This window comes from Podarcis filfolensis (genome assembly GCF_964270895.1).
Source record: "Podarcis filfolensis genome assembly, chromosome: 16".
NCBI lineage: Eukaryota > Metazoa > Chordata > Lepidosauria > Squamata > Lacertidae > Podarcis > Podarcis filfolensis.
Window position 1 is genome coordinate 29,341,275 of NC_139620.1, and position 13,277 is coordinate 29,354,551.

At 46.4% G+C, this 13,277-nt stretch overlaps 1 protein-coding gene and 1 long non-coding RNA gene across 2 annotated transcripts in view; both read right to left on the reverse strand.

Moving 5' to 3' along the window:
- The window catches only part of LOC310751483, a 363,050-nt gene that overhangs the window by 69,451 nt on the left and 280,322 nt on the right, over nucleotides 1–13,277 (reverse strand). The gene's annotated exons all lie outside the window — the stretch shown is intronic.
- On the reverse strand, nucleotides 6,958–8,991 carry CLDN5 (claudin 5). Its single transcript, XM_083590925.1, has one exon. The coding sequence runs from the start codon at nucleotides 8,845–8,847 to the stop codon at nucleotides 8,182–8,184; it is 666 nt and encodes a 221-aa protein (XP_083447051.1). The 5' UTR covers nucleotides 8,848–8,991; the 3' UTR covers nucleotides 6,958–8,181.

The following is a 13,277-nucleotide window of genomic DNA, read 5'->3' on the forward strand; positions in this document are numbered from 1 at the left end:
AGACAGACAGACCCCTCCTGCAGAGGAATCTAAATGAACAAACTTCCATCAAGAACATGCACAGAAGGTTCGGTGGCCTTTTGACCAGAAACATACAATTTATGTAGTTTTGCCATGGACCCATGATCTTGTGGTAACACAGAGATGGGCTTCTACTATCGGTGGTACCAGTGCTGTGGAATGCCCTCCCCTGCTGAAATAAGAGAAAATCTATTGGAATTGGCAAACTCCTGGCAGTTATCTTTCCACAAGGGCCAACACTGATGTCGAAATCCAGCATCTCCTGAGCTCTGCAAGTGCAGCTTTCTCCCGATTAAAGTGTAGAGTGTTTGAGGACCGGGACATTCTCAGGGAAACCAAAATGCTTGTTTACAAAGCTATTGTACTACCAACCTTACCGTATGCTTGTGAAACACAGACCACTTATAAACGCCATCTCCAACTCCTCAAAAGATTCCCTCAACGGTGTCTCCAAAATTGTTTACACATCACTTGGGAAGACAGGCAACTAATGCCAGTGTACTGGAAGAAGCAAAGATCAGCAGTGTCAAAGCAATGATTCTTCGACATCAACTTCGTTGGACTGGTCATGTTGTGCGGATGCCTGATTATTGTCTTCCAAAGCAACTACTCTATTCCGAACTTAGAAATGGAAAGCATAATGCTGGTGGGTCAACAAAAGAGGTTTAAAGACTGTCTCAAGGCAAATCTTTAAAAATGTAGTATAAACACTGACAACTGGGAAACACTGGCCTGCAAGTGCTCCAATTGGAGAATAGAATATCATTTATTACGGCCATAGGCCCATACAGGTAAAAACAACACATAAATAACAGCTTGTGCCGTAAGGAGAAAAAAAAAGCAATCGCTAAAACACTACTATAACAATAAAATACTATAAAATGGAAAGGCATGGAGAATAGCCTTTACCAAAGGTGTCATGGGCTTTGAAGGCGCTCAAACTCAGGATGAAAGGCAGAAAAGTGCTAAGAGGAAGGCACGCTTGGCAAACCTTCACCATGATCAAGTCCCACCCAGAAACCTATGTCCCCACTGTGGAAGGACTTGTGGATCCAGAATTAGCCTCCACAGTCACTTATGGACTCACTGTTAAAACCGTGTTTATGGAAGACAATCTTACTTGGCTACGAGTGATCATCAAAGAAGAAGCAGCAGCTCCTGGCTCTTGTAGATACACCTGTTTAGACCAACATTCTCCTGAACTTGAACTTCTTGACCAAGTTGTTTTAATTGCTCTTTTAAATGTTTCAATTGATGTGCTTTTTTACTAGCTTGTTGTCTTGTATATTTTAATTGTGGATGTTTTTAACGTTTGGATGGAATTTCAGTGGGTCTACTCTGGAGTAGAATTTTGTTGGAAGCAATCCTCTGGGATTTCCCACTGACAGAAGCCCATGCAAGGACTTAAACTGGTGCAATGGGGCTTTCCCCTCTGTGCACCCCATTGGCTCTTGGAGAGGGGTCTGCAGGAGGGAAAGAGGGCAGGTTGGTCCATCAGGCAAGCTGACGGAGCAATCTGCTTACCACTGTGTTGAATTCCTCCTATTGTTTTGAATGGCGTTTTAGGGTCGCACACTTCCTTTATATGTTGTCATATGGCAATATAGCAATACTTTTACAAACAATAAGTAAACTTAGCAGTACGGTTGGGCAATATGTTGATATATTGTCCAAAACCAGTTTCAAGTCCATATCGTGATAGCGGTTTCATAATTTTTGACCTGGCAATATATTCCAAATCATTGTGTGTGTGTGTGTGTGTGTGTGTGTGTGTGTGTGTGTGTTATGCAGAAATCACAATGTGGGGAAAACCATGAAGCCAGTCAATGCCACTAGCCAAGTCGCCTTCTAAATCCAGCACGCGGACGGTCTGGGAATCAGCGTTTTTTTACATGAGTACAGTGGTACCTCAGGTTACAGACACTTCAGGTTACAGACCCCGCTAACCCAGAAATAGTACCTTGGGTTAAGAACTTTGCTTCACGATGAGAACAGAAATTGTGCTCCGGAAGCGCAGCAGCAGCAGGAGGCCCCATTAGCTAAAGTGGTGCTTCAGGTTAAGAACAGTTTCAGGTTAAGAACGGACCTCCAGAACAAATTAAGTTCTTAACCTGAGGTACCACTGTAGTAGAATGTGTGCTTTTATTTAAAATGCATCTCTGGGTTATTTGTGGGGCCTGCCTGGCATTTTTACATGAGTAGAATGTGTGCTTTTATTTAAAATGCATCTCTGGGTTATTTGTGGGGCATAGGAATTAATTCTCCCCCCCCCCAAAAAAAAATATAGTCTGGCCCCCCACAAGGTCTGAAGGACAGTGGACCGGCCCCCTGCTGAAAATGTTTGCTGACCCCTGGATAAGAGTTTTGGAGGTTGCAGGTTCAAGATGGGGAGGAAATCAGGTTTTGCACGGGAAAACAAATCAGGTAACGTTGTGTACAGCAATGTGAAACCTAGGTTGAAATACAGCCGGGGTGGGTTGGGGGGAAATGACCTCATTGTGCTTCGAGCTGCTAATGTGTACATGCCTTTAGTCTTCAAGGTGCCGCAAGGCATTGTGTGTGTTTATGGTATCATTGTAAGCTACTTTGATTGTGTTATGCTATATAAAAAAAAACATGCAATGCAATTGTTAGCTTAGAATGGGGTGGAGGAGCCTGGAGTATTCTCCAAAGAGCAGATGCACGGCAAATACATCTGTGGACAGGAAGGGGAAATGCTGCCTTAAACATCCTGTTGCAGATGTGACTGAGCGTTTCCTTTTCCCTTTTGCCTGCTGACTGGGTAATTTCCCCTTTGTTGACCCAGCCAGGTTTGAAGTAGATTTGCTGTGGGGTTTCATCTGGAGAGTCTGGTCAAAATCCATCACTTCAATAATAATAATAATAATAATAATAATAAAATTTTATTTATATCCTGCTCTCCCCAGCCGAAGCCGGGCTCAGAGCGGCTAACAACAATAAAATAATACAGCATTCTAAAATCAATTCATTATAAAATCAGTTCAAATCAAATTGATGGCAACCATTGGGCTAGAGTTCTATGAGGATTACAGAAGGAGGGAGTCAGGCTGTGCCCTGGCCAAAGGCCTGGTGGAACAGCTCTGTCTTGCAGGCCCTGCGGAAAGATGTCAAATCCCGCAGGGCCCTAGTCTCTTGTGACAGAGCGTTCCACCAGATCGGAGCCACAGCCGAAAAAGCCCTGGCTCTGGTTGAGGCCAGTCTAAACTCTCTGTGGCCCGAAACTTCCAGGATGTTCAGGAGAATTCAATGGCTTTGAAAGACGACTAGACAAATTTGTGGCTACTTGTGGCTAGCCACAAGGACTAAGCTCTCTGCCTCCACAGTCAGAAGAAGAAGAAGAAGAAGAAGAAGAAGAAGAAGAAGAAGAAGAAGAAGAAGAGGAGGAGTTTGGATTTGATATCCCGCTTTATCACGACCTGAAGGAGTCTCAAAGCGGCTAACATTCTCCTTTCCCTTCCTCCCCCACAACAAACACTCTGTGAGGTGAGTGGGGCTGAGAGACTTCAGAGAAGTGTGACTAGCCCAAGGTCACACTGCACGTGGAGGAGCGGAGACGCGAACCCGTTTCCCCAGATTACGAGTCTACCGCTCTTCACCACTACACCACACTGGCTCTCAGAGGCAGCGATGCTTCTGAATACCAGTCGCTGGAACCCACAGGAGGGAGAAAGTCCTCTTGCTCTCAGGTCCTGCTTTTGAGCTCCCCACAGGCATCTGGTTGGCCACTGTGAGAACAGAATGCTGGACTAGATGGTCCACTGGCCTGATCTTTCAAGGCTCTTCTTATATTCTTAGAAATACCAAACAGGAAGATGTCTTTATCTCGTCTGGCATGAAGTGGAGAGGCATGGAGTGACGACGTCCGAAACAGGAAACTGACATTTCTGCAAAGGATTTCTAGCTTGCATTAATAATATTTCGTTTTATTCATTTATCAAAGTATTTCTTCACCGCTCTTTTGCAGAACATCAGGGTAGTGCACAGGGACATGAAAACATTTTAAAACAACAGGAAGAGAGCATTAAAGGGGCATTTTAAATCATTGCACAGGCCTACCAGCAATGAAGGATATAGAATTGTTGGAAGGGATCACAAAGGCAATTTAGCCCAACCTTTTGCCAGTGCAGGAAATTGAATTTATATGGCAACTCTACTTGTGAAATCCTTCTCTAAGCATGAGTTTCCACGAGTGCAGCTATTGTGTTAGATTCCTCCAGGGAGCAGCATTAAATCTACCCTTGTGTTAATGGACAAAGAATGTTGAATAGTCCTGGTTATTAGTTTTTAACCTCAAAAATTCACAGCTTATTTTTCAGTAAACCACTTCCAAGATGCCCCTGTTCATGCTAATCTCTTTTTCTGTACTGGGTTGCCAATAATGTGTGTGTGTGCGCGCACGTGTGTATAGTGTAAAGAGAGTGACAAATAATGGTATGACTTGGCTCAGAATCTCAGCAAACACCTGTGTGTGTAACCAACAAGAGCAACCCTTCATGGACCCTACACCATGAAAAATGATGCCTCTCTGGAAGACTGTCTTGGAAATTGAGTGATGTCTGAGCTTGTGGCAGGTGATAGAGGAGGATTCAAATCTAGTAACTAATAAGAAGCCAGTGCCTCAAATTTACTGCCTATCCATTTCACTGGATGACCCAGACTTTGACAATGAAAGGAGAGAAAGATGCCGAAATTTCTAGCCACTTAGAAACACAGGCAGCTGCCTTGTACAGAGTCAGACCATTGGTCCATCCAGCCCGGTATTGTCTATACTGACTGACAGTGGCTCTCTAGGGTTTCGGACAGACTCTTCATAGAATCAGAATTGTAGGAGTTCAATCCCTAGAGATGCCAGGGATTGAACCTGGGACCTTCTGCATGCAAGGCAGATGCCCTACCACTGAGCTACAGTCCTCCCCCCACTTTTCTGCATGCCTAAAATCCTATTGGGACGCGGGTGGCGCTGTGGGTTAAACCACAGAGCCTAGGACTTGCCGATCAGAAGGTCGGTGGTTCAAATCCCCACGACGGGGTGAGCTCCCGTTGCTTGGTCCCTGCTCCTGCCAACCTAGCAGTTCGAAAGCACGTCAAAGTGCAAGTAGATAAATAGGTACCACTCCGGCGGGAAGGTAAACGGCATTTCCGTGCGCTGCTCTGGTTCGCCAGAAGCGGCTTACTCATGAGGGCCACATGATCCGGAAGCTGTACGCCGGCTCCCTTGGCCAATAAAGCGAGATGAGCGCCACAACCCCAGAGTCGGCCACGACTGGACCTAATGGTCAGGGGCCCCTTTACCTTTACAATCCTATCATCCCCACCAGTAGTCTCTCCCCTAAACTGAAAAACCCCAAATGTTTGAGTCTTTCTTTATCGGACAGGTACTCCAACACTTTTGTCATACTGGTCGCTCTTTTCTGTATCTTTTCTACTTCTGGCACCATCCTTTTCAGCCTAAGGCAACCTATGGTTCCATCTGTCTTTTGCAGGGCTACAATGTTCATCAACCCCATCCAACACAACCTGATGGGAGTTGTAGTCCAAAACAGCTAGAGGGTACAGTCGTACCTTGGTTCTCGAACAGAATGCGTTCCAGCAGTCCATTTGACTCCCAGAACCATTTCAAAACCAAGACGTGGCTTCTGATTGGCTGCAGGAGCGTCCTACAGCCAATCGGAAGCCAAGGAAGCTGCGCTGGATGTTTGGCTTCCGAAAATAGTTTGAAAAGCACAACCCTCACTTCTGGTTTTCGATCATTCTGGAGCGGAAACGTACGAGTTCCAAGGCGTTCAGCAAGCAAAGTGTGACTGTACCAGGTTGGCAAAGACTGTATTAAGGGATAAGACATCTATACTGTCCTGAAGTCACGACCTTCTGCCATATCTATTTTTTGGATAGGTTTGTAGCTGTTGCAGCAGAGAGCTGTAGCAATTTTACTGAGCGGAAACATTTGCTCCGTTCTACGCAACTTCTTTTCTTGTAACATGCATTCAAACCTGGAGTTTTAACAATAGCTTCCCTTCTGGCATTTGAATCAGACGAAAGAAAACCCACCTTTTCCTGGAGGAATTGTGCCCCGGCACACAGAGAACGGCATGTGAACAACAAAAGAGATGCCAGTTTCATGCCCCGAAGAATCAGACCCACAGAGGTCGGTTGGCGGCTATTAAAATCGGAGCGTTGAGCTTGCAGCCCACCTGCCCCCACCCCTGCCGGATTTGAACTAATCTCCTTGCACCGCCAAGCAGGGCTTTGAAACTAAACAAATACTCAGCACCCAGAATGAAAAACAACTTGAGGCTGAGGAAGGCTGGGCTAAGTTTCAAAAGAGTCGGACAGCAGCCACAAACGCACACAAAGGTTGCAGAGGAAAAACGTTGGTCTCTCTCCTGCTAGCCTACTCTCAAAATTATGTCTTAAACCTGTTAGGACATTGACAGGCAACCTCTTTTACTTGAACATTCATCCCCATTTGTTTGCAAGGAGGGTAGAGGACTTTGCGTCAATGGGAAAGTACCATCCCAGTTTCCAGTGCATTTTCCTATCAGTTTCCTGCGCTTTTTGCACTTTTGTCTAGCTTGCAAGTTTCCCGTTGGGACATCTGGTTGGCCACTGTGAGGACAGAAGGCTAGACTACATGGGTCATTGGCCTGATCCTCTAGGGAAGCAGGTTTGTTGCACAAAGAGACCTCCCATTTGATTATCACTGCACGACCTGAATCTGCCTGGGCATGACTGGATCCCACCCCAAAATAGCCACAGTCTAAAAGTGCCTTTACCCCATCTGGGTTGTTCCTACAGAACTAAAGGAAGCAGACCAGGCAGCAAGAAAGACAAAAGGAACCGAATTCGGCTTCAGGGACACTTGGTAAACGTGAGCAGATACGGTTTCCCTCCTTAAAAATGACCAAAAAACCACCATGCAGTTGTAATATTTATATAAATATACACAATATATAAAACAGTTGACGATCTTGGATTCGAAAATACTGCTCAGAACAACAGAGGATTAAGTTTAGGTTACAAAACGGTAGAATCCAGTACCAGTCTTGACTCCTGTGTCAACCCCACTGAAATGATCGAAGCTTATGCAAAAGCAAGGCTGTAAATTAAGAGTGCAATGTAAACGAAAAAAGAAAAATTGGGAATTGAAACCTTGAGAAACTGATTACTTGACCAGTCTTTTGGAACCGGGATGGATTTTTATTTAGAGGCAAAAATACTGACACGGTCATTAATAAAAAATAAATCCAAGTGTGAAATTCTCCTCCTTATCGCACAGCTTAATAGTTAACAGCATACACTGAAAAGTTTTTTAAAAAACAAAACCCAACACTTTTAAGGCAGGTGTGTAGGGAGGAAATCTTACCCTATGAGTGCCCTGCCCTTTGAACACAGGGAAGCTCTGACCCTCAAGCCAGCCTTTGCACAATCCCACTGACTTCACATCTGGCCGAACTGAGACCACTTGGGATCACAGCCATACTCCAGTTTTACTCCAAAGATGCAAATTCGAGGAGCCATTAAAAAAACCAATTCTAAAACGATCTATTACTCCTGCAATGCTTGCTCAGCGTTTAATACCCAGCGAATCCCTTTGGATCATTTGAAACAGTACAAAACGAGGCAACCCCCCCTCCCCAACCCGGAATATTTACAATCAGGATGACTTTCCCAAGGCTAACCAAACACATGCTCTTTTTCTTTTCTTTTTTGCCCGGCTTGATTTAGAGTGCAAATTCTCCTATTTACATATAATTTAAAAGAAGCAGACCATGTGTGTGTGTGTGTGTGTGTGTGTGTGTGTGTGTGTTCCCACCCGAAGCTTCCAGTTCAGAAGCGACGCCACGAAATCGGTACAATTTGGGGGTCCAAAAAATACCCCCCCCCCAAACCCAGAGGAGTCCTAAATGCAACGGATTCCTTTTCTTCGCAAAAGAGAGTTTTCTTGGGAAGAAGAGACAAAAGCAGTTTAAAAGGGAGAGGGGAGGGAGGGAGCGCTGGTCTTCTGCCAAGGCGATCGCCCCTCGGAAGCTCGACGGTGAGGCCGAGAGACGCGCCAACGCCGCCGCCGCTCCTCCCCGCGAAGTCCCCGCTGCGCTGGCTCCGACGGCCGCCGTCGAAGTTCCCCTGCCGGGGTCGCCTTCAGACGTAGTTCTTCTTGTCGTACTCCCCGTTGGAAGTGGCGGCGTTGGTGGCGGGCCTCCTGGGAGCCGAGTACTTGACGGGGAAAGCCGAGGGGTCTCCCTTGCGGGCGCAGGAGCAGCAGATGAGCGAGCCGCCCACCATCAAGAGCGCGGCGGCGGCCCAGCCGAGGTACAGCGCCGCGCCCATCTCCCGCTTGCGCGACGACGGCACCGAGGGGTCGTAGAAGTTGCCGATGACGATGTTGGCGTACCAGCAGGGCGGGATGAGCACCAGGAGGCCGCAGGCCACGAAGAGGCCGCCGCCCACCGCCGCGATCAGGTCCTTGGCTTTGCCGGGGCGCACGCAGTTGGTGCACTGCGCGCCCACCACCGTCACCAGCAGCGCCACCAGCCCCAGCAGCGCCCCGATGACCATCAGCGCCCGGCCGGCCTGCGTCTCGGGGCTGAGCGCCAGGATGGAGTCGTGCACCTTGCACTGCATCTGCCCCGTGCTCTGCACCACGCAGTTCATCCACAGGCCCTCCCAGGTGCTCTGCGCCACCACGATATTGTTCTCGATGAAGGCCGACACCTGCCACATGGGCAAGCCGGCCACCACGATGGCTCCCAGCCAGCCCAGCAGCGACAGCGACAAGCCCAGGATCTGCAGCGCGGCGGACGCCATCCCGGCGTCTGGCCTCGACGGCGCTTCTCCGAAGACGGGGTGGGATCTGACCTCTGGATCTCCTCTCCTCCGATCAGCCCGGGTCGCCTCTTTCAGCCTTGCTTCTCCTTGCGTCTCCTGCAAGCCCGCTCTGCCGCCTGAGTCTCATGCAGAAGCCGCCCCGACGTGCCTCTTTATAGAGGCGGCCGCGATGCCCGGGCAGGCGGACCCTGGCTGCCCCCGCCGGAGGGCCTCCCCCGCCCAGGCGCGCCGTAGCCAATCGGGAGAGGGCAGCGGCCCCTCGCAGCCAATGAGGGGGCTGCGAGGCAGCGGTTGAAACAGGGCAACGCAAAGACGCGTGCGGGTGACTCACGGTTCGACGGGGCGGGAGGGAACGGAAGCCGCTCGCCGCCCGCTCCTCATCCCCTTGTGACTGCGGTGGGGAAAGGGTGCCATGGGGCAAAGGTACTTCCCAGAGTTTAGAAAAGAAGGAGAAAAAGAAGGGGGAAGGCTCCGTCTGTGCCAGGGAGGTCGCTTGCGTCCCGTGTGAGACGTGCGCCAGGCAGGGAGATAGAGAAGCTCCCTTTTGAAACCCTGCCAGTCAGTGTTGGAAACGCAGCAATGGTCTGACTCCGTATAAGGCAGTTCGTCTATTCTTGCGAAGACTAGAGTCCAAAATTACGGTACCTGCTTGCTTTTTTAAACATTTGGTTTACAGTGGTACCTCAGGTTACATACACTTCAGGTTACATATGCTTCAGGTTACAGACTCCGCTAACCCAGAAATAATGCTTCGGCTTAAGAACAGAAATTGTGCTCTGGTGGCGCGGCGGCAGCAGGAGGCCCCATTAGCTAAAGTGGTGCTTCAGGTTAAGAACAGTTTCAGGTTAAGTACGGACCTCCGGAACAAATTAAGTACTTAACCTGAGGTACCACTGCAATTTATTGTACAGTCATCCCTCCAGTTACAGATGCTTCAGGTTGTGCATTATTGGGTTGTGCACCGTGCCGAACCCAGAAGTACCGGAACGGGTTACTTCTGGGTTTGGGCACATGTGCAGAAGCACAAAATTGTGCTTTGTGCATGTGCAGAAGCACCGAGTCGCGACCCACACTTGCGCAGATGTGGCACTGCGGGTTGCGAACGTGCCTCCCACAGGGATCACGTTCAGAACCCGAGTGTCCACTGTATTCCTAGACTGCTTTCCATTCAAAACAGATTACAAACAATAGCATTATAACAAAATACTGACGTGGAAGTGTGTAAAACAAAATTTAGGGTTGGGATTCAAACCGCCGACCTTCCAATCGGCAAGCCCAAGACGCTCTGTGGTTTAGACCTCAGTGCCACCTGCACCCATGAAACAACAAAAACTGATGTGGAAATGTGGAGAACAAAATTTAGGGTTGGAAAAATGAGAAATGCATAGCAACTGAAATTGACAGATCTGTCCATCCCTAGTTAGTAAATAAGTACTAATTATTGGAACCTTTTAATGAGGGTGAAAGAGGAGAGTGCAAAATATGGTCTGAAGCTCAACATCAAAAAAACGAAGATCATGGCCACTGGTCCCATCACCTCCTGGCAAATAGAAGGGGAAGAAATGGAGGCAGTGAGAGATTTTACTTTCTTGGGCTCCATGATCACTGCAGATGGTGACAGCAGTCACGAAATTAAAAGATTCCTGCTTCTTGGAAGAAAGGCGATGGCAAACCTAGACAGCATCTTAAAAAGCAGAGACATCACCTTGCCAACAAAGGTCCATATAGTTAAAGCCATGGTTTTCCCATTAGTGATGAATGGAAGTGAGAGCTGGACCATAAAGAAGGCTGATCGCCGAAGAATTGATGCTTTTGCATTATGGTGCTGGAGGAGACTCTTGAGAGTCCCATGGACTGCAAGAAGATCAAACCTCTTCATTCTGAAGGAAATCAGCCCTGAGTGCTCACTGGAAGGACAGATCCTGAAGCTGAGGCCACCTCATGAGAAGAGAAGACTCCCTGGAAAAGACCCTGATGTTGGGAAAGATGGAGGGCGCAAGGAGAAGGGGACGACAGAGGAAGAGATGGTTGGACAGTGTTCTCGAAGCTACCAGCATGAGTTTGACCAAACTGCGGGAGGCAGTGGAAGACAGGAGTGCCTGGCGTGCTCTGGTCCAGGGGGTCACGAAGAGTCGGACACGACTAAACAACAACAACTAATTATTGGTTGTTCAACCAAATGTTACTCTTCTGTTAGCCTTTATCTTTTGCCAGACGGTACTTAAGAGTTACTGCAGCAGAGGAACAGAAGGCAAAATTGTTTTAAGAACACCTAATCCCCATTGACTATCAAGGAAGGCGGGGGATCATGAAAGGCAAATATTGCATTTAGTAAGCATCTCCCTCCCATTGCTTGTTAGGACAAACTCTTAGATCTTTCGAGATGTATCACTTTGGAAGATGAAAAATATACAGCCCTAGTGAAGTTTTGTTACTCAGCCCTAAACTGATTTAATCCCACGGCAACTCATCAAGCAGAATCAAGTGGTGATATTATAATTCTCTATACACATCTACTGAGAAGTAAGTCACTTTGTGGTTTTTCTAAATATCTTTTTCCATTTTACAATATTCAACAATAACTATAAATCACACACAAATCCAATAATGTTTTCTGCTGCTTCCCTCACTCCTCTTCTGGGTTTCTTATTTTTCTATCAAATTCTTACTGCATATCTTAATTTATTCTTTTTACCCATTTGTCCTTTTTAATTCCGTTAGCATCGTTACTGCTTGTGTTTATATCAATCCTGCTAATGTTTCTAATTGGTTACAGTTTGTTTTCATGTGTATTCAATAAATTTCCCCCATTCTGCTACAAAGTGTTTATCATCCTGATCTTTTAACCTTCTGGTATTCTCTGGTATCTCTTAACCTCTCTGCGTATTCCATCCATTTTAGTTGCCAATCGCCTCATTTTGGTGTCGGTTCCTTTTTCCAGTTTTGTGCATATATCATCCGGGCAGTCGTGGTAGCATACATAAATGGTTTTTTCCCTTATCTTTCAGCATCCCTTCTCCAAGTATACCTAAAAGGAAAGCTTCTGGTTTTCAAACAAAAGGTATTTTAACCCCTCCCCCCAATTCATTATAAATCATTTCCCATAAGGCTTTTGCAACTTTACAGGACCACCACATGTGAAAAAAGTACCCTCTTTCTTTTTACACTTCCAGCATATATTGGATTTAGACATACATTTTTTTCCAGCTTGCTAGTCATCAAATACCATCTATACATCATCTTCATGCAGTTTTCTTTTAATGCATAGGTAAAGGTACCCCTGCCCGTACGGGCCAGTCGTGTCTGACTCTAGGGTTGTGCGCCCATCTCACTTAAGAGGCCGGGGGCCAGCGCTGTCCGGAGACACTTCCGGGTCACGTGGCCAGCGTGACGAAGCTGCTCTGGCGATCCAGCACCAGCGCAGCACACCGAAACACCATTTACCTTCCCGCTATAAAGCGGTACCTATTTATCTACTTGCACTTTGGGGTGCTTTCGAACCGCTAGGTGGGCAGGAGCTGGGACCGAAAGACGGGAGCTCACCCCGCCGCGGGGATTCGAACCGCCGACCATACGATCGGCAAGTCCTAGGCACTGAGGTTTTACCCACAGCGCCACCCGCGTCCCTTTTAATGCATAGCATGCTCTAAATTTTACATCTCCTTTCCAAGATCTTTCCCACACTGCCATATCAATGTTATAAGCTGTACTGATTGCCCATTGTATTTCTCCCTGGCTTAGGAGAAAGGCAGGATATAAATACTACTACTACTACTACTACTACTACTACTACTACTACTACTATTTTAACCCATTGTGGCATGTACTCCTTGGTGAGATGCATCTTTCTCCCTCATTATTAAGTCTTTTGTTTTTATTTTTTTTTTTTTTTTATAGTATTTTTTATTGCGTTTCTTTCCAAATTTTGTACATTGCAAGCAAATGAGAAGTTTACAAGAAACCATTTTTTTTTTTTTTTTTTTTATAACAAAACAATAAAAATCAAAACAAAAATAATCCCAACTTGGACTTCCCCACCCCTTCCGATTCTGCGTTCTTTATATTAACCTTGTCAGCAATTTATTACCTTATGTCCTACCTTATTGTAACTTTTGCATGTTATGTATCTAAATTCAATATATTATATCACAATTTTTATACCTTTAAAATAAACGTAACATGTTCAATTCATATTATCTCCTTTTCTCTTTTATCACTTGATTTACTATTTACTTAATCATGATTGCTAAAGCGTATCATTTCCAAATCATGCACAATCTTAAGATTCATACAGTTTATAATACTTTTGCAAGTAGTCTTTAAACTTTTTCCAGTCCGCCTCAATTGTTTCTACATCCAAATCTCGGATTCTGCCGGTCAGTTCAGCTATCTCCATATAGTCCATCAAC

Bases quoted from the DNA above. Each gene is read 5' to 3' on its own strand.
- CLDN5 (XM_083590925.1), bottom strand. From the start codon at position 8,847: ATGGCGTCCGCCGCGCTGCAGATCCTGGGCTTGTCGCTGTCGCTGCTG.